The sequence below is a fragment of the Coregonus lavaretus genome (genome assembly GCF_964263955.1).
Source record: "Coregonus lavaretus genome assembly, chromosome: 30".
Taxonomy (NCBI): domain Eukaryota; kingdom Metazoa; phylum Chordata; class Actinopteri; order Salmoniformes; family Salmonidae; genus Coregonus; species Coregonus lavaretus.
Genome location: NC_140017.1, coordinates 16,706,552 through 16,727,066, shown reverse-complemented (window position 1 = coordinate 16,727,066; position 20,515 = coordinate 16,706,552). Strand labels below are relative to the sequence as shown.

Below are 20,515 nucleotides of genomic sequence, written 5' to 3'. Positions count from 1 at the left end.
AAGAGTATGACTTTCGTTAATTCTCTGTCATATTTTCTTCAGGCAACATGAAAAACGTAGTGGCCCCATCCACCCCACCTCTATGTAAATTGCTATATTTATTCCGAATTCATGCCATGTTGTGCACATAAATTGTTAAAATAGCCTACAATGTGAACAATTTCTACTTGTGCCTAGCAGCTGTTTCACGCTCTGCACTCTCCACGATGTTGAATATCATAGGTTGAATGTTTGTTGTGAGAGTAGTAGATACAGTGGGGGAAAAAAGTATTTAGTCAGCCACCAATTGTGCAAGTTCTCCCACTTAAAAAGATGAGAGAGGCCTGTAATTTTCATCATAGGTACACATCAACTATGACAGACAAAATGAGAATTTTTTTCTCCAGAAAATCACATTGTAGGATTTTTAATGAATTTATTTGCAAATTATGGTGGAAAATAAGTATTTGGTCAATAACAAAAGTTTCTCAATACTTTGTTATATACCCTTTGTTGGCAATGACACAGGTCAAACGTTTTCTGTAAGTCTTCACAAGGTTTTCACACACTGTTGCTGGTATTTTGGCCCATTCCTCCATGCAGATCTCCTCTAGAGCAGTGATGTTTTGGGGCTGTCGCTGGGCAACACGGACTTTCAACTCCCTCCAAAGATTTTCTATGGGGTTGAGATCTGGAGACTGGCTAGGCCACTCCAGGACCTTGAAATGCTTCTTACGAAGCCACTCCTTCGTTGCCCGGGCGGTGTGTTTGGGATCATTGTCATGCTGAAAGACCCAGCCACGTTTCATCTTCAATGCCCTTGCTGATGGAAGGAGGTTTTCACTCAAAATCTCACGATACATGGCCCCATTCATTTTTTCCTTTACACGGATCAGTCGTCCTGGTCCTTTTGCAGAAAAACAGCCCCAAAGCATGATGTTTCCACCCCCATGCTTCACAGTAGGTATGGTGTTCTTTGGATGCAACTCAGCATTCTTTGTCCTCCAAACACGACGAGTTGAGTTTTTACCAAAAAGTTCTATTTTGGTTTCATCTGACCATATGACATTCTCTCAATCCTCTTCTGGATCATCCAAATGCACTCTAGCAAACTTCAGACGGGCCTGGACATGTACTGGCTTAAGCAGGGGGACACGTCTGGCACTGCAAGATTTGAGTCCCTGGCGGCTTGTGTGTTACTGATGGTAGGCTTTGTTACTTTGGTCCCAGCTCTCTGCAGGTCATTCACTAGGTCCCCCCGTGTGGTTCTGGGATTTTTGCTCACCGTTCTTGTGATCATTTTGACCCCACGTGGTGAGATCTTGCGTGGAGCCCCAGATCGAGGGAGATTATCAGTGGTCTTGTATGTCTTCCATTTCCTAATAATTGCTCCCACAGTTGATTTCTTCAAACCAAGCTGCTTACCTATTGCAGATTCAGTCTTCCCAGCCTGGTGTAGGTCTACAATTTTGTTTCTGTTGTCCTTTGACAGCTCTTTGGTCTTGGCCATAGTGGAGTTTGGAGTGTGACTGTTTGAGGTTGTGGACAGGTGTCTTTTATACTGATAACAAGTTCAAACAGGTGCCATTAATACAGGTAACGAGTGGAGGACAGAGGAGCCTCTTAAAGAAGAAGTTACAGGTCTGTGAGAGCCAGAAATCTTGCTTGTTTGTAGGTGACCAAATACTTATTTTCCACCATAATTTGCAAATAAATTCATTAAAAATCCTACAATGTGATTTTCTGGAATTTTTTTCTCAATTTGTCTGTCATAGTTGACGTGTACCTATGATGAAAATTACAGGCCTCTCTCATCTTTTTAAGTGGGAGAACTTGCACAATTGGTGGCTGACTAAATACTTTTTTTCCCCACTGTAAGTGCCATCGAAACCTTGTGTTAGCCTACAATCTGAATACTATTTGACTTGGTTATGCGCTGGTAAATATATCCATATACAAATTATTACTTTATTTCCATACACCGTACTTAAAACACTCAAGTAGTGCAGTTGAGCAGTTATGGCATGCAATTATGAAATGGAATGCTTTAAAGTGGCTATAGACCTACAGTAGATTGTGTTCTTTAAAACTCTGATATGGTTGGTTTTTTAACAGATGCAACCAGCTACTTTTAAGTGATACGTTGTCTGCTGGATATTGAAACCATTGATCTAGGTTCATTACATGTGGCTATGACGTCACCCACGCAGTCCCAGTGTTTGAGGGCCACTGCCTCCCCCACGCTGTGCGTCAGCTGGGCCTGGGAAGGCAGGATGTCACAGCCCGCCTGGCTCTGCTGCTGAAGGAGTCCGGAGCTCAGTTCTCCAGCGCCACACAGGAACACGACACCATGAACAAAATCAAGTAGCAGATGTGTTACGTATCCACTGACCCCTCCTCAGAGACAGCCGCAACCATTATCGACAGCGTCGAGGTGGACTATAAGCTCCCAGGTGGACAGATGCTGAGGATCGGCAGCAAGATCCTCTTCTCTCCTCAGACCATCAACATGGTGACACCAGGCATCCCCAGCCTCCTGGTGAGCTCTGCTTTGGAGAGTGTTGCAGACCTGCGACCACTGCTCCTGGACAACGCCGTCCTGGAGGAGGCCTCGGCTCCCGCCAGGGTCTCACGTGGGGCCAGTCCCTGTGGTGGATACTGCCTGGCTGGGGGGCTCCCTTTTGGCCTCTCTCTCTATCTTCGGAGACATGTGCGTCAGTGCCTCAGAGCAACCAGAGATGGGGTCCAACGTGGTCCGTCACAAGTGCTTCTGAGTGATGCCCGATGCCTTTCCCTGGCCTCACCAGAGACAATATGTTCAGAGAAACACTGATTTTGATTAAATGTATTTTTCAAAACTTTTACCAAGGAGAATAAAGGTTCATTTGATAAGGCAAAAATTACTTGGATATAGCCTATAGGCTGCAAGGGGGCAGGAACATGTTTACTTTGGAGAGAAAAGGCCTATGGGAATAAGAGCTCTTGTTTGGTATTGAAATAAAATGTTGTAGGTTTCAATAATGGTTTGATTCAGTGCTAATAATAACAAATGGTTTTGGAACTTTTCTGTGACCATGGCACACACACCTGTCAGATCCCTTTATGCATGTTCTCCAGAAACCATTATGCAGCACAATGGAACTGCGGGAAACTGACGAGCATCCCACTCCGCTCTTATGGGAAATCCCAGATAAATATGACTGATCGAGTGTCAGATTGATTACTCGTCAGGTCTCTTCTTTGAAGAGACAATGAGAAGTGATGAGGACAGTTCTGTAACGTAAGTGTGTGTGTGACCTTATCGAGCTGCAGATAGGCCTACCTGGAATCAGTGTTAACCCAGTAAATTCTAAGGGCCCGGGATGCATTTCTACTAAGCTAACATATGGAATTGTTTTAAGATGGTCATACCAAGGATCATTTAGCTATTTGATTTGGAATTTTAGGACCCTTGTAGGTATAAAGAAAAAATACTTTCAAAAAAATATATGATGAAACATTGAATAACAGATTCATACATAGAAAAACAGATTCGCAGATTTCTGAGAGATTACCCGTATACCTTTAACATGGAAATGCCCTATTCATTTCCACAAGTTTTCTGGCCCGGTACCAGGTTATCTTCAGACAAGTCCCATGACACTTGTGGCGGTCGTAGAGCAAAATGGAGAACACCATAGTGTTCATGAGTGTCATCAATATGAGGGGTCATATTAGTTTCTAACCATTTGGATGTTTTTTTCAGAAGACCAATTTTCGGGATTTCTCCTGGTCTGACAAATCATACTGTAGCCATAGAGATCCTATTAAATTACTACCTCTGTATATTATGAATAATATATATATAAGACAATATCCAAAGTGTATTATTAATATCATTAATTTGGCATCCTATTTAAAGGGCTAATGGCAACTACTTCTAAACTTCCAAAGATCCACTCAACCATTGATGAATGATATTACTGTATATCTAGCTACACATTGAAATGATAGTGTCTTTTGTTGGGCAAATCAGATTTCAATGTAGCCTACATAAACCCAACCTCAATCTGAATTTACTTTACTGGTGTCCATGTGTTTGATACTATTCCATTTGCTCTGTTCCACCCATTATTATGTGCCGTCCTCCCCTCAGCAGCCTCCACTGCCTCAGCTGTATACCAAATCAAGTGGCACAGGGCTGCTGTTTTGCAGAAAAAACATGCCCAGACTGTAGCTTTAGTGATAGATTAAACCGTATTTTGGCAACATAGGATTGGGAGGATAGATGTGTATTCACTGACCTGCACTGAGGCACAAGCACTGCCCTTCACTTCCACACTGTACTTCCCTTCTGTGTCCTGCATCGCCCTCTCCTGGTAGAGAAGCTTGTTGTTTTGGTTCACTTCGAAAAGGTGCTGTCCCCCACTGGGAGACTGTACTGTCACTGTGCTGGTGCCCTCTCTACTGAACACCCTGGTGGAGTAGAGAGCTAGGGCCTGGAGGGCCACCACTGTGTCCTAAACACCAATAGAACACAGACAAATCTGTTCAAAATGAATGAAGCTATCCCATTTTATAGAAAGGGTAGATTTTGACATTGGTCAGTTCCTAGAGTGACTATTTCCCATTTCCATCCATTATGATTTCTAGGCTCCATTTCAGTGGAAGTTAGACTCATCAGGCTTGACATGACAAGAAGCACACACATGCCTGTGATCTGGTAAAAGTCAAGGTAATAATGCCTCATTACTAGTGCACAGCACAGGGTGCCATTTCGGACCAGAGGTGTTTTGAAGTATACCTGTGTGGAGGAGAAGCCTCCGTAGGCGTTCTGCTGCCTCACCAGCCACCTGACGATCCGGGAGGCGTAGCCCAGGTCAGTGGTAGACAGAGGGGAGGCATTGAGGGAAGCCAGCAGAACGTAGGAGCTGATCTCCACTGCCAGGGAGGCTGAGGTCTCTGAGGAGGTCTGAGTCCAGTGCAGGAGACCCCCTGAGGGACGAGGAGTGCGCGCGCTCACACACACACACACACAAACTCACACAAACACACACACAAACAAACACACACAAACACACAGAGAGAGAAAATTGGGGCTAGCTTATTCATCACTATACAGGATACACAGTTCTTCTCTGACCCCCACAATGAATTTTTGGACAAAAACTGAATTCAAATTTTATTAGTGTTCTATAAAATGCTTTGGGTGTTTGATTGGGCCTATTTGGAGAGCCAGACGGGCGGAGGGTTTGCACTATTGGGATTACTCCATTGACTAACTCTATTAAGTCAAGATAGCACAAACAGATCTTGGACCAGGATATGTCTCACCCTCTTGTAATGCGATCGTGTCCAGGTGCTGCAGAAGCTGGGCCCGGGTCTCCATGTCCCCTGCCAGGGTAAAGGTGTAGGCCAGCAGAGCAGTAGTGTAGGTGTTGGACAAATCACTGGTGGAGTTCCTCAGGCAAGACAAGCTGCCATACACAACAGGATCCTGGAGCACAGACTAACAGAGCAACACGTTAAGAGACATGTTAGCCTGGTCCCAGCTCTGTTTGTACTGGCATGACAATACAAACAGATCTGGGACTAGGCTACAGATATTCATGCTGAAGCACTTCTAGTTTTTCAGTTTACAGTAGTAACTAAGCCTACTCAGTTTTAACAGCACAATACCATTTAGATCTGCTTATGGTAACATATTCTTATACTTATTGCATAGGCTACTTTGAGGGAAAAACATTATTTAACTTTGAATTTTAAATACACAATACACAACTCATTACATTTAGATGACAGTTGATGTAAGAGGTACACAACAGTCTTCATATAGGAGGCTAATTCAGTTGCCTGTAATGGACATTGTTGTAGTGAGAAACAATGGTTATGTGGAGATGCTACTTACCGACACTGACATGTTGAGCTCCAGCATTGAAGCAGTGATGTAGGCCGTCAGTGTGACTTAATCTGTCACCCCACCCTACAAAACAATGTCAAAATACTAAAACGTGTAGAAACTGTATTTAGCCTGATACAATTCTGTTGAAATCATCATTCACAATTTTATGGCTGGTCTGACGAGACATACAACTACATCTTCTTACATCTTCTATCAGTTTATTATCAATATAAATACCTTTCCTGGTCCAAGATCTTCACATACAGCTTGTGTAAGAAAAGTTAGGAGTTAGTTTCAACTATTCAATGTTATTTAGGTCTACACAAATGAGTATAGAAGCTCATCAATGTCTAGATATGTTGACATGACAGCTCAGCTGAAATGAACACAGCTTGTTTATGAAGCTAAGCAGGGTACATAGAGTTAGTAGGAGTCACTGTTCAGGCAGAAATCAAAGGACTGATGCTTCACATTTTATTTCAACATACCAAATAAAATAAGTCAAATAAAATAACAAATTCCACATAATTTCAATCAACCCAATTGAATATAGGATGAAAAATATGTGTACAATTTCTATGTGGAATTTTCAACGCAGTTTCTGCCAAACCGTTCGGACGCTACAGACGTTTTTGTGAGAAGACCGATTTTCGGGATGTCGGATGGTCTGACAAACACCGCTCTAGATCTGCCACCTTTCACTGCAGATGCGGAAGGGCGATATCGGCGGATGCGGTGGATTGAGATGAAGCCCATGCAAAAAATCATATCTCTAGCTTAAACAGACAGATTTTTATGTGGATTTTGTATTATGTTAATTCGATTTTCCTGGGGCCGCGGAAATTGTAGGAGAAGGGTTAAATTATTTTGGGAATTTTAAATTAATGATAGCATATCATTGATTCTTGAAGAAGATCATTTATAAATGCCTCATCAGAAACCAAAATATAAGCTTGTTTTACTCCATTGTTAGTGAACAATGTAATTGTAAACAAACACTGTATAGCCTCAATACATTAAAACTATAATTTGTTTATATTATGGATGGTCAGTGCTTGTATCCATAGCTCTGTCAATTAATTTGATTGTGGTTAAATTTCTCCAGCCCCTTCCCAGTTGCGGGTTGACCTCTTTGTTAGTGTTTGAACGGCAGATTGCCCCTTTAACGGGTCTAGAATTTGAGGTGCTCATAACCAAACGGTGGAAATATGAGCTAATATTAACCTCTTACGGATCGGTGTCCCATATACAGGAGGGTTGAGCTAACGTGCGCTAATGTGATTAGCATGACTGTTGTAAGTAACAGCAAACTTTCCAGGACATAGACTTGTCTTATATTGGCAGAAAGCTTAAATTATTGTTAATCTAACTGCACTGTCCAATTTACAGTAGCTATTATATTGAAAAAATACCATGCTATTGTTTGAGGAGAGTGCACAACAACAAAAAACGTATCTTGGCAACTGGTTTGATACATTCACCTCTGAAGGTAAAAAATGTATTTACATTCAGTTAGGTCTCCCGAGTGGCGCAGTGGTCTAAGGCACTGCGATGCAGTCTTATATTGGCAGAAAGCTTAAATTATTGTTAATCTAACTGCACTGTCCAATTTACAGTAGCTATTATATTGAAAAAATACCATGCTATTGTTTGAGGAGAGTGCACAACAACAAAAAACGTATCTTGGCAACTGGTTTGATACATTCACCTCTGAAGGTAAAAAATGTACTTACATTCAGTTAGGTCTCCCGAGTTTGCTGTTCCCGGAGTCAGTGTGTAAACTTACATTTTGTGTTACCATATCATTTTTGTATGTTCTCTATAGTTATTTACTTGAAAATGTATCAATTGACCAATTCGGCACATTTGGGCAGACTTGATACAAAATAGTCCAGTACTGCAATGCTTCACTGGATCAATCTGAAACTTTGCACACACTGCTGCTGCCATCTAGTGGCCAAAATCTAAATTGCGCCTAAACTGCAATATTATATTGTGGCCTTTCTCTTGCATTTCAAAGATGATGAAAAAATAAATAAATAGAAAACGCATGTTTTTTTGTTTGTATTATCTTTTACCAGATCTAATGTGTTATATTCTCCTACATTAATTTCACATTTCCACAAACTTCAAAGTGTTTCCTTTCAAATGGTATCAAGAATATGCATATCCTTGCTTCAGGTCCTGAGCTACAGGCAGTTAGATTTGGGTATGTCATTTTATGCAAAAATTGGAAAAAATTGTCAGATCCATAAGACGTTAACGTTGATCAAAACGTAGAAGGGTAGTCTATAGTGCATGCTTTTCAAAGGAGTGAAATTCAGGAGCGAACAGTTCCAGATTATTTCTGTGAATCTCGACTCAAATGAAAAGGTCAGATTAGGAGAATGAAGTTAAGGTTAGGAAAAGGGTTAGGGTTAGAAGTGATCAACAGCAAAGATCAGAGGTGCGACCTCTATCTATTTTTATGGACAGCTGTCATGACTGTTCTCCAAATAGCTTTTTCCACTCTCTCGAGAACTAAATGAGGAAAAAAGTTGAGATTGGATCATGAAAACAACAATATTTTCTGAAAGTAATGTAAAGGTAACACACGCATTACTAAGCAACTGTAATAAACCCAATTTTGAAAACGTAACTCGTTACTTTACATTGTTACAGACCAAAAGGGTCCCGCTTTAAATGACGTTCAGCTTATAAAGGCTCCATTTAGTATATTACGAAATGCAATTGACCCAATATGTTACGAATTTGCAATTTGTTGTGGCTATCGTTAGCTAGGTGGCTAACACTAACGTTATCTAGGTGGCTAACGTTAGCTATGCTAGGGGTTAGGGTTAGGGGTTAAGGTTATGCTTATGGTTAGGATTTAGGTTAAAGGGTTAAGGGAAGGGTTAGCTAACATGCTAAGTAGTTGCAAAGTAGCTAAAAAGTAGTAAGTGGTTGAAAAGTTGCTAATTAGCTAAAATGCTAAAGTTTTCTGTAACGAGATTCGAACACGCAACTTGGCCATCATTAGTTAGGGTTAGGTTTAAAATCTAATTTTAAGAAGAGAAATTGCAGAAATTGGCAGGGTTTAGCCATAATTATGACTTTATTATGTGGCTGTGTTAACTAGTGATGACCAAGGGGAATGTTTTTGCTAGCAAAATATCTTACTCTGTAAGGTCACTCCCATAGAATTCTATGGTCACTCCCACTAAGGCCAACTTTGAGTGGTTGATATCCCAGGCTTATGTGTGCACAATAGCCTGGGGACGACGTTACACCAAGAAACACTTACCTTGATGAAAGCCCCCAACATGAGGAAATTGAAAGTAGCTTTCTTCTGGAACAAAGTTCCATGTCCCTCAGTACACAAACACACACATAACAATATAACGAGCCATACCGTGTGGTGCTGGGCCCAGTCAGGACTTTAACACATTCGCCCACTCCTCCGCTGAAAGATCACCCACAAAATGTTGGCACCATTGTAACAGGTAGTAATAAAGCCCTGGTCTCCAGCATGGGAACAGAATGGGAATACCTGGTGCTGTAGTTTCAGGTTGGACTACTCCAAATCATCTTGGCTCGTACACACATACACACAAACGCAAGCTTTGCAGGTCCATCAACCCATTTAAATACCTCTCACACCCTACAGTAACATGTGGATCAAGAGAGAACTTTCATAAATCAGCAGAATGTGAATAACCTATTTATTATGTAGTGTCCTGTAATACTTAGTTTGAAGTGAGACACCTTCAGTCATTCATAACACATACATAAAGACTCTATATCGCATGACGCTGCACTTACTTTAAAGTCAGACACCTTTGGTCATTTATAACACATACATACATGCCTTGTATCATATGACGCTGTACTTACTATAAAGTCAGACACCTTTGGTCATTCTTAAAACATACATAAAGGCTTAATGATGTAAACACAAATGTATTAACACTTAGAGAATTATCACGGTCACACGTTATTCCCAACACTGGATATTTGTATCCACTGATATTCAAATAGTCTAAGAATTCCTGTCATTGTTTATTTAACTGAGATTGAATAGAAAGGAAGTAACATGAAGCACTATAAACTGTAAATTATGTTGTTAAAAAAATACCAGCGCTGGGAAGCTTGTTAGCAATAAATATCTCCATGTCTTTGCCCATTTGAGGATTTAAAATAGAAATAGATATAGATATCCATGAGTTGCATTTATTACTTATACTACAGCATCTCTGAAAAATATGTTTTCCATAGTATTATGATGCAAAAGTTTGAAGATGTTGTATTGTCTTGACATTGGATGGAGGGTTTCCAAGCAACCTGGATTCAGGGGTAGATATAAAATAGTAAAATAAATCTGTCTCCCTCCATTTAGTATGATATGTTACTTTTCGTATGGTATGTATTAATTTGTGGATGTCCATCATCCGTTTAGTATATTACAAATTACAATTTGTATGATATGTTACTTATTGCAATTCGTACAATGTTACGAAATTGCAATACGTATGATATGTTACGAATTCCAATTTGTTGTGGCTATCATTAGCTAGGTGGCTAACACTAATGTTATCTAGGTGGCTAACGTTATCTAGGCTAGGGGTTAGGGTTAGGGGTTAAGGTTAGGGTTAAGGTTAGCATTTAGATTAAAGGGGAAGGGTTAGCTAACATGGTAAGTAGTTGCAAAGTATCTAAAAAGTAGTAAGAGGTTACAAAGTTGCTAAAATGCTAAAGTTGTCTGTGACGAGATTCAAACACGCAACGTTCAGGTTGCTAGACGTTCAAGTTATATGCCCACCCATCCACCCTGACCAACCACTCTCTTTTAGTTTTTGCTTTAAGTAACCTTATGTCTTATGTAACCATACCAAACGTAACATATCATACTCCTTGGCATGTCCCAGATTTAAGTTTACTATGTTACGTCTAGTCTATGAGACCAGGCTGTTCCAAGATAGTTCCTCCATTTAACAGGTTTATTTCCATGCAATATGTGGGAAATTTCAGGGCTGTCTTCGATATTCACGTGGTTCTAGCTTCAGCAATGCAACACTTATGTATTTTCTTTCACATTGTTAGGTCATGAGGAGTTTTGCTGCTCTTCAAAAGTAGTGTTTTTTTTTTACAGCATACTCATATGTTCATAATTCTCAGTAAATTTTTAGATATATTTGTTAATATATTTAGTGAGCTGTGTTGTCAACAACAGGGCTCTATAGTATCTGTTTGTGTCATCTCAATTGTTCTGTTACTCTTTCTCTAAATGGATTTGTGAGGTGTTTTTGACTACATCTTTCCATGCCTTGTCCACACCATTAGCTCAATAAATTATTAGGAGATATTCATAGTGGAGATTATAGCCAGGACTCATTATGGGTATGATCAGGACAGGACGCATCCCCTTGTAAGATCTTTGTTGATAGGATTTAGAATGAGTGGATTTCCTGGATCCCATTCCCCGATGAGAAATAAAAGAGAACCACACCTTGATTATTACTACAGGGGGCCATGATGATTACAGATGTAGGAAGAAAAAAGCTGAGAACCAAAAGCTTTAAGCAAAACTGAGAACATTTACACACCTTCGTACAGTTGGCAACACCAATTAACAGCACATTGCAGCTCTCTGGAACCTAACAAATACAATAATCTGTTGCAGAAGGTAGGCTATAGTTGTTAGCCCTTTGATATATTATAGATCAGTGGTTCTCTTTTTTTTACTGTACACCCAATCACATATTGCTCTGCCCATGAGTCTTCCCAAGTACCCCCTGTTGGATAGGCCAGGTACACCCACGGGTACTAGTTCCCCAAGAAAAGATCCACTGTCTTACATAAAGCCTTTAAAAATGCCCTTTGTCACCTGAGCCTTGGAACTCATTTCTTGCCAAAGTGTGACGTCAAAACCTACACACAAAACAATCTGGAAAAAATGCTCAAGAAAATTAAAAACTTTAATTCCAGATGGTTACATCCTTTACTTCAGAGCTTGAAAGATGTCCCATGGGTTGTATGTGTGACCTCTGTTAATGTAATTTTCTTCTTACATCTACAGAGGAGGAAATACAATTAATAGATCCATGTAAAGAATGAATGCTTTAACAAATGGTCAGCATTTAGGTAAAATGAATAAAATAATATTGACCCAGTTAACTAAATAATGTATATCACATATAGTATATGGGTCAGGCCAGCTATATAAAATTACCAATAATTCAACATCACCAATAATTCCAGATTTAAAATAGTTCACCAGCTTTTAACCCCTACTTGCAAGGGAAGACATATTCTGTCTCGGCCTGGTCACCTGAATGAAACCATAACACAGGTAAGTCTCAGTAAATGAACACAAGTTAACCAAATGTTACTAAAAAGAAGAGGGAAGAATATGTTTTGGGGAATGTTAGAATGTTAATAGTCGTAGACCTTGACCACCGCTGGCTTTAGATTCTGTACTGGGAGCTCCTGTATTTGTATTTAGTTGTATTTATTATGGATCCCCATTAGCTGCTGCCAAGGCATCAGCTACTCTTCCTGGGTCCGGCAAAATTAAGGCAGTTATACAATTTAAAAAACATTACAATACATTCATAACAGATTTCACAACGCACTGTGTGCCCTCAGGCCCCTACTCCACTGCCACATACAGTTGAAGTCGGACGTTTACATACACTTAGGTTGGAGTCATTAAAACTTGTTTTTCAACCACTCCACAAATGTCTTGTTAACAAACTATAGTTTTGGCAAGTCGGTTAGGACATCTACTTTGTGCATGACACAATTAACTTATAATTCACTGTATCACAATTCCAGTGGGTCGGAAGTTTACATACACTAAGTTGACTGTGCCTTTAAATAGCTTGGAAAATTCCAGAAAATGATGTCATGGCTTTAGAAGCTTCTGATAGGCTAATTGACATCATTTGAGTCAATTGGAGGTGTACCTGTGGATGTATTTCAAGGCCTACCTTCAAACTCAGTGCCTCTTTGCTTGACATCATGGGAAAATCAAAATAAATCAGACAAGACCTCAGAAAAAACATTGTAGACCTTCCCAAGTCTGGTTCATCCTTGGGAGCAATTTCCAAACGCCTGAAGGTGCCACATTAATCTGGACAAACAAATGTACGCAAGTATAAACACCATTGGACCACGCAGCCACCATACCGCTCAGGAAAGAGATGTGTTCGGTCTCCTAGAGATGAACATATTTTCGTGCGAAAAGTGCAAATCAATCCCAGAACAACAGCAAAGGACCTTGTGAATATGCTGGAGGAAACAGGTACAAAAGTATCTATATCCACAGTAAAACAAGTCCTATATTGACATAACCTGAAAGGCCGCTCAGCAAGGAAGAAGCCACTGCTCCAAAACCACCATAAAAAAGCCAGACTACGGTTTGCAACTTCACATGGGGACAAATATCGTACTTTTTGGAGAAATGTCTTCTGGTCTGATGAAACAAAAATGGAACTGTTTGGCCATTATGACCATCGTTATGTTTGGAGGAAAAAGGGGGTTCTTGCAAGCCGAAGAATACCATCCCAACCGTGAAGCACGGGGGTGGCAGCATCATGCAGCGTGTGCGAGCAAGGAGGCCTATAAACCTGACTCAGTTACACCAGCTCTGTCAGGAGGAATGGGCCAAAATTCACCCAATTTATTGTGGGAAGCTTGTGGAAGGCTACCCGAAACGTTTGACCCAAGTTAAACAATTTAAAGGCAATGCTACCAAATACTAATTGAGTGTATGTAAACATCTGACCCACTGGGAATGTGATGAAAGAAATAAAAGCTGAAATAAATCATTCTCTTTACTATTATTCTGATGTTTCACATTCTTAAAATAAAGTGGTGATCCTAACTGTCCTAAAACAGGGAATTTTTACTAGGATTAAATGTCAGGAATTGTGAAAAACGGAGTTTAAATGTATTTGGCTAAGGTGTATGTAAACTTCTGACTTCAACTGTATCTACAAAAAATCCATGTGTACGTGTGTGTATAGTGCGTATGTTATGTGTGTGTATGCATGTGTCTGTGCCTATGTTTGTGTTGCTTCACAGTCCCCGCTGTTCCATAAGGTGTATTTTTATCTGTATTTTAAATCTGATTCTACTGCGTGTATCAGTTACCTGATGTGAAATAGAGTTCCATGTAATGATGGCTCTATGTAGTACTGTGCGCCTCCCATAGTCTGTTCTGGACTTGGGGACTGTGAAGAGACCTCTGGTGGCATGTCTTGTGGGGTATGCATGGGTGTCTGAGCTGTGTACTAGTCATTTAAACATACAGCTTGGCGCTTTCAACATGTTAATACCTCTCACAAATACAAGTAGTGATGAAGTCAATCTCTCCTCCACTTTGAGCCAGGAGAGATTGACATGCATATTATTAATGTTTGCTCTGTGTGTACATCCAAGGGCCAGCTGTGCTGCCCTGTTCTGAGCCAATTGCAATTTTCCTAAGTCCCTCTTCGTTGCACCTGACCACACGACTGAACAGTAGTCCAGGTGCGACAAAACTAGAGGCTGTAGGACCTGCCTTGTTGATAGCGCTGTTAAGAAGGTAGAGCAGCGCTTTATTATGGACAGACTTCTCCCCATCTTAGCTACTATTGTATCAATATGTTTTGACCATGACCGTTTACAATCCAGGGTTACTCCAACAGTTTAGTCACCTCAATTTGCTCAATTTCCACATTATTTATTACAAGATTTAGTTGAGGTTTAGGGTTTAGTGAATGGTTTGTCCCAAATACAATGCTTTTAGTTTTTGAAATATTTAGGACTAATTTAATCCTTGCCACCCATTCTGAAACTAACTGCAGCTCTTTGTTAAGTGTTGCAGTCATTTCAGTCGCTGTAGTAGCTGATGTGTATAGTGTTGAGTCATCCGCATACGTAGACACACTGGCTTTACTCAAGGCCAGTGGCATGTCGTTAGTAAAGATTGAAAAAAAGTAAGGGGCCTAGACAGCTGCCCTGGGGAATTCCTGATTCTTCCTGGATTATGTTGGAGAGGCTTCCATTTAAGAACACCCTCTGTGTTCTGTTAGACAGGTAACTCTTTATCCACAATTCCAGCAGCAGACTATGACGAATAATGTCAAAAGCCAAACTGAAGTCTAGCAAAACAGCCCCCACAATCCTTTTATCATCAATTTCTCTCAGCCAATCATCAGTCATTTGTGTAAGTGCTGTGCTTGTTGAATGTCCTCCCCTATAAGCGTGCTTGTAAATTTCAAATCAAATCAAATCAAATTTGTTTACTGTAAAATAGCATAGTATCTGGTCAAACACCATTTTTTCCAAAACTTTACTAAGGGTTGGTAACAGGCTGATTGGTCTTTTATTTGAGTCAGTAAAGGGAGCTTTACCTATTCTTAGGTAGCGAAATGACTTTTGCTTCCCTCCAGGCCTGAGGGCACACACTTTCTAGTAGGCTTAAATTGAAGATATGGCAAATAGGAGTGGCAATTTCGTCCGCTATTATCCTCAGTAATTTTCCATCCAAGTTGTCAGACCCCAATGGCTTGTCATTGTTGATTTACAATAACAAAAAATTCATCTCTTCCACACTCACTTTACGGAATTCAAAATTACAATTCTTGTGTTTCATAATTTGGTCAGATATACTTGGATGTGTAGTGTCAGCATTTGCTAATCTTGCCAATGAAAAAATAATTAAAGTAGTTGGCAATATCAGTTGGCTTTGTGTTGAATGAGCCATCTGATTCAATGAATGATGGAGCTGAGTTTGCCTTTTTCCCCAAAAATGTCATTGAAGGTGCTCCAAAGCTGTTTACTATCATTTTTTTTTGTTACATTTACCCCTTTTCCTTCCCAATTAGTAGTTACAGTCTAGTTCCATTGCTGCAACTCCCCTATGGACTCGGGAGAGGCGAAGGACGAGAGCCATGCGTCCTCCGAAACACGACCCTGCCAAGCCGCACTGCATCTTGACACACTGCTTGCTTAACCCGTAAGCCAGCCGCAACAATGTGTCGGAGGAAACACCATCCAGCTGGTGACCGAAGTCAGCTTGCAGGCGCCCGGTCCGCCACAAGGAATCGCTAGAGCTCGATGCGACAAGGAAATCCCTGCCGGCCAAACCCTCCCCTAACCTGGACAATGCTGGGCAAATTGTGCACCACCTCATGGGTCTCCCGGTCACGGCCGGCTGTGACTCAGCCTGGGATCGAACTCGGGTCTGTAGTGATGCTGCGCCACTCGCGAAGCCCTTTACTATCATTCTTTATGTAATTTATCTTTGTTTCATAGTGTTGTTTCTTCTTTTTATTCAGTTTAGTCACATGATTTCTCAATTTGCAGTACGTTTGCCAATCGGTTGTGCAGCCAGACTTATTTGCCATTCCTTTTGCCTCATCCCTCTCAACAATAACATTTTTCAATTCCTCATCAATCCACTGGGATTTATCCGTTTTTACAGTCATTTTCTTAATGGGTGCATGCTTATTAGTAACTGGGATATGCAATTTCATAAATGTGTCAAGTGCAACGTCTGTTTGCTCCTCATTACACACCACGGACCAACAATATTCTTTACATCAACAACATAGGAATCACTACAACACTTATTGTATGACCTCTTATACATTATATTAGGCCCAGCCTTTGGAACTTTGGTTTTCCTAGATATGGCTACTATATTGTGATCACTACATCTGATGGATCTGGATACTGCTTTCAAGCATATTTCTGCAGCATTAGTAAAGATGTGACCAATACATGTTGATGATTTCATTCCTGTGCTGTTTGTAACTGCCCTGGTAGGTTGACTGATAACCTGAACCAGGTTGCAGGCACTAGTTACAGTTTGAAGCTTTTTCTTGAGTGGGCAGCTTGATGAAAGCCAGTCAATGTTTAAATCACCCAGAGAATATACCTCTCTGTTGATATCACATACATTATCAAGCATTTCACACGTTATCCAGATACTGACTGTTAGCATTTGGTGGTCAATAGCAGCTTCCCACGAGAATGGGCTTTAGGTGAGGTAGATGCATGTAGCCATATTACTTCAACAGTATTTAACATGAGATCCTCTCTAAACTTTACAGGAACATGGTTCTGAACATAAACAGCAACACCTCCACCACTGGCATTTCTGTATTTTCTGTAAATGTTATAACCTTCTATTGCTACCACTGTATCATCAAAGGTATTGTCTAAGTGAGTTTCAGAGATAGTCAGAATACGAATGTCATCTGTTACTAGCAAGTTCTTAATTTCATGAACCTTGTTTCTTAAGCTACATATGTTAACGTGGGCTATTTTGAGCACTTTTCTGGGATGCTTGCTTGTTTTCATTGCTTTACTGGGAAGCTTAGCAGAAGTAGATATTCTCATGTTATTTATGTTAGTGTCACGACTTCTGCCGAGGCTGCCTCCCCTCCTTGTTCGGGCAGGCTTCGGCATTCGTCGTCACCGGCTTACTAGCCACTGCCACTCCATATATCATCATTCCATTTGTCTTGTCTTGTCAATTACACACACCTGGTTCTTATCCAATCATTAGTCCGTGTATAAGTGTTCCCTCTGCCCCCCTTGTCCTTGTGGGTGATTGTTATTTGAGAGATTAGTGTAGCTCAGTGGAGTTACTCTCCCTTTGTATTGCCGGGGTAGATATTTCCCCTGTGCCTGTATATTTGTTGGAGTATCCCATACCGTGTATTGCCAGGGTAGATAGTTTCCCCTGTGCCTGTTTCCATGTGTCGCTATCCAGCGCATTTGTGGACAACGGAATAAACTCTGTATTCTGTGATTTACCCTCCTGCGCCTGACTCCTTATATCACACTCATCACAGAATCACCCACCCGCTATGGAGTCAGCGGGAGAGGAACGCATGCCTGGAGTCGTGGCACGGGTCCAGGAGCATTCCACGATGCTGGCCAGCTTGGGGGACGCGTCACTACAGACCCCCTGGTTCGATTCCAGGCTTTATCACAACCGGCCGTGATTGGGAGTCCCACAGGGCGGCGCACAATTAGCCCAGCGTCGTCCGGGTTTGGCCGGTGTAGGTCGTCATTGTAAATAAGAATTTGTTCTTAACTAACTTGCCTAGTTAAATAAAGGTAAAATAAAATAAATAAATAAAAAACCCACCCGAGGGTCGAGAGGCGGGCGAGCGGCTGGTCCACCTGAGGCAGGGGACGAGGACGGCACAGGACTTCGCGTTGGAGTTTCGGATGCTTGAAGCGGGGTCCGGATGGAATGAGCGGGCCCTGATCGACCATTTCCGGTGCCATCTGCGGGAGGACGTCCGATGGGAGCTAGCCTGCCGGGACACCATGTTGTCCTTCACGCAACTGATGGACATGGCCATCCGTTTGGACAACCTGCTGGCAGCCAGAGGACGTCCTGGTAGGGGTCTTCCCGTTTCCACCCCGGACGACTCGGATCCCGAGCTGATGGAGCTTGGTGGAGCCGCCGTCAGAGAGAGCGGAGGGACAGTACACCACACGTAGTCGTCAACGCTCTTTTGGGTCTGGAGGCGGCAGGCAGGGCACTCTCGCATCACCCCAGGTATCGAACACCCACACTCGTTCAGATCAGGCTCCAGGGCGGCGAAACTATTCGTTGTTTGCATCTGCTTTGCAGGAGGCCGCTGTCTTCGGCTTCCACGGCTCGTGACATGCGACCATCGTTGATTGCCATGCTCCTTTTGCTGTGCTCCTTCGACTCCGCTATCAGGGGGAGGAGAGCCAGGCGACGGCTCCCCTGGCAAACGAACTCCGGGCAACACCGGCCAGTCAGATAACGACAAACGACAAGACGGAGATGCATCCAACATGCGTGAACGCCGTCCAGCCACCACTGTAGAAAAGGTCAACATTCCACACTGTGTTTTCCCCAGTTTCTTACGTTGGCTGGCGACCTGCGTGATCAAGGAAGCCACCTCAAGCCTATAATCCTCTGCAAGCAAACAATTGGCGCATTGGAACATTGAGTGATCCAGTTTGTCCCGAAACAATGCGTAGTAGATACAGCTCCTACGGCGCTGGAACCGTTCATTTACTTCTCCAGACAAAGAGGGCGCCATTGGAAAACTCATCTGGGACTAACTTCGTTAGCTTGATGGCTAACGTTAGCAGCTTAGCTGTATGATGTCCAGGGTGTGGTTGAAAGGTAGGAATAGCTTTGCTGACTTTGAAGGTCATTCCACACAAATTAATCTCATTATATTAAGTGTTATTTGCACTGTTTCAAACTGATGGATGGTTTGGTCTCACCTCTCTCAAGTACATTAACACATGGTCATCTTTAGTATCGACACGATCCACTAGAAGTGAACTCATCAGCTTTGAAGACAAGCCATTCACTGATCATTCATATTGCATGGACAAAAAAAGCCAGTTTCAGAAAGGTTCACAGATGAAAGAGGCAAGAGCTACATGGAAAAAGGTCACATTAACACCATATACATTTCAGCGTGACTGGGTCTCAAAGAGTTGCTGTTGCAGTCGACCTCTGGCTTCACCTGGATACTGAGCGTTGTGCTGTCAGTAGGAGTAGGGATGTTGTAGTGGAGCGCCACCTGGGAAATAAAAAAGTAACATTTTATGAGCTAGAAATAAATTATATTTCATAAACTATAAAAAAGTCAGGAGAGGCTTCTTCAGTCTGGGATATGGATATATGTATGATGGTTACTTCTATTCTTGAAGAATATAGCATAAATGGTTCACAAGGAGTTTCCCCAGCCCCATCCCTCAGCTGTATACCAAATCAAGTGGCACAAGGCTGCTGTTTTGCAGAAAAAACATTCCCAGACTGTAGCTTTAGTGATAGATTAAACCATATTTTGGCAACATAGGATTGGGAGGAGAGGTGTGTATTCACTGACCTGCACTGAGGCACAAGCACTGCCCTTCACTTCCACACTGTACTTCCCTTCTGTGTCCTGCAGCGCCCTCTCCTCTACCAAGGAGAGAAGCTTGTTGTTTTGGTTCACTTCGAAGAGGTGCTGTCCCCCACTGGGAGACTGTACTGTCACTGTGCTGGTGCCCTCTCTACTGAACACCATGATGGAGTAGAGAGCCAGTGTCCGCCGACCCCCCTGTCTCAACCGCCAATATTTATGCTGCAATAGTCTATGTGCTGGGGGGCTAGGGTCAGTCTGTCCTATCTGGTCACTGGAGAAACTAATCGATTTTATCGCTGGCTCACACACCCAACCCAGACCCTTACAGCCGGGACATTCACATGTTTCCCTCTGCTCAGAAGACTATGTTTCTTCAAAACCCTGAAATGTACTCTTGAGGTGCTGAACAGTTGCACCCTCTACAACCACTGTGATTATTATTTGACCCTGCTGGTCATCTATGAATGTTTGAACATCTTGAAGAATGATCTGGCCTTAATGGCCACGTACTCTTATAAACTCCACCCGGCACAGCCAGAAGAGGACTGGCCACCCCTCCGCTTTAGCTTTCTTCCTAGGTTCCTGCCTTTCTAGGGAGTTTTTCCTAGCCACGGTGCTTCTACATCTGCATTGCTTGCTGTTTGGGGTTTTAGGCTGGGTTTCTGTATAAGCACTTTGTGACATCTGCTGATGTAAAAAGGGCTTTATAAATACATTTGATTGATTGATTCTGTAGCGTGAGGCAGCCTGGACAGAATGCTGAGCGATT

General features: G+C 41.9%; 1 protein-coding gene and 1 long non-coding RNA gene across 2 annotated transcripts; both read right to left on the bottom strand.

Annotated features, from left to right (window-relative positions):
• Window positions 1–4,193: 4,193 nt before the first annotated feature.
• LOC311105551 (alpha-2-macroglobulin-like protein 1) lies at window positions 4,194–5,946 on the bottom strand. The gene is made up of 4 exons (XM_084147727.1): window positions 5,867–5,946; window positions 5,293–5,455; window positions 4,763–4,953; window positions 4,194–4,478 (listed from the first exon to the last, which is right to left on the bottom strand). The coding sequence occupies exons 1-4, from the start codon at window positions 5,891–5,893 to the stop codon at window positions 4,209–4,211; spliced, it is 651 nt and encodes a 216-aa protein (XP_084003853.1). The 5' UTR covers window positions 5,894–5,946; the 3' UTR covers window positions 4,194–4,208.
• Window positions 5,947–19,381: 13,435 nt separating this feature from the next.
• Window positions 19,382–19,804, bottom strand: LOC311105534. The gene is made up of 2 exons (XR_014610273.1): window positions 19,729–19,804; window positions 19,382–19,419 (listed from the first exon to the last, which is right to left on the bottom strand). It is a non-coding gene; the product is annotated as an uncharacterized lncRNA (long non-coding RNA).
• Between the last annotated feature and the right edge of the window lie 711 nt (window positions 19,805–20,515).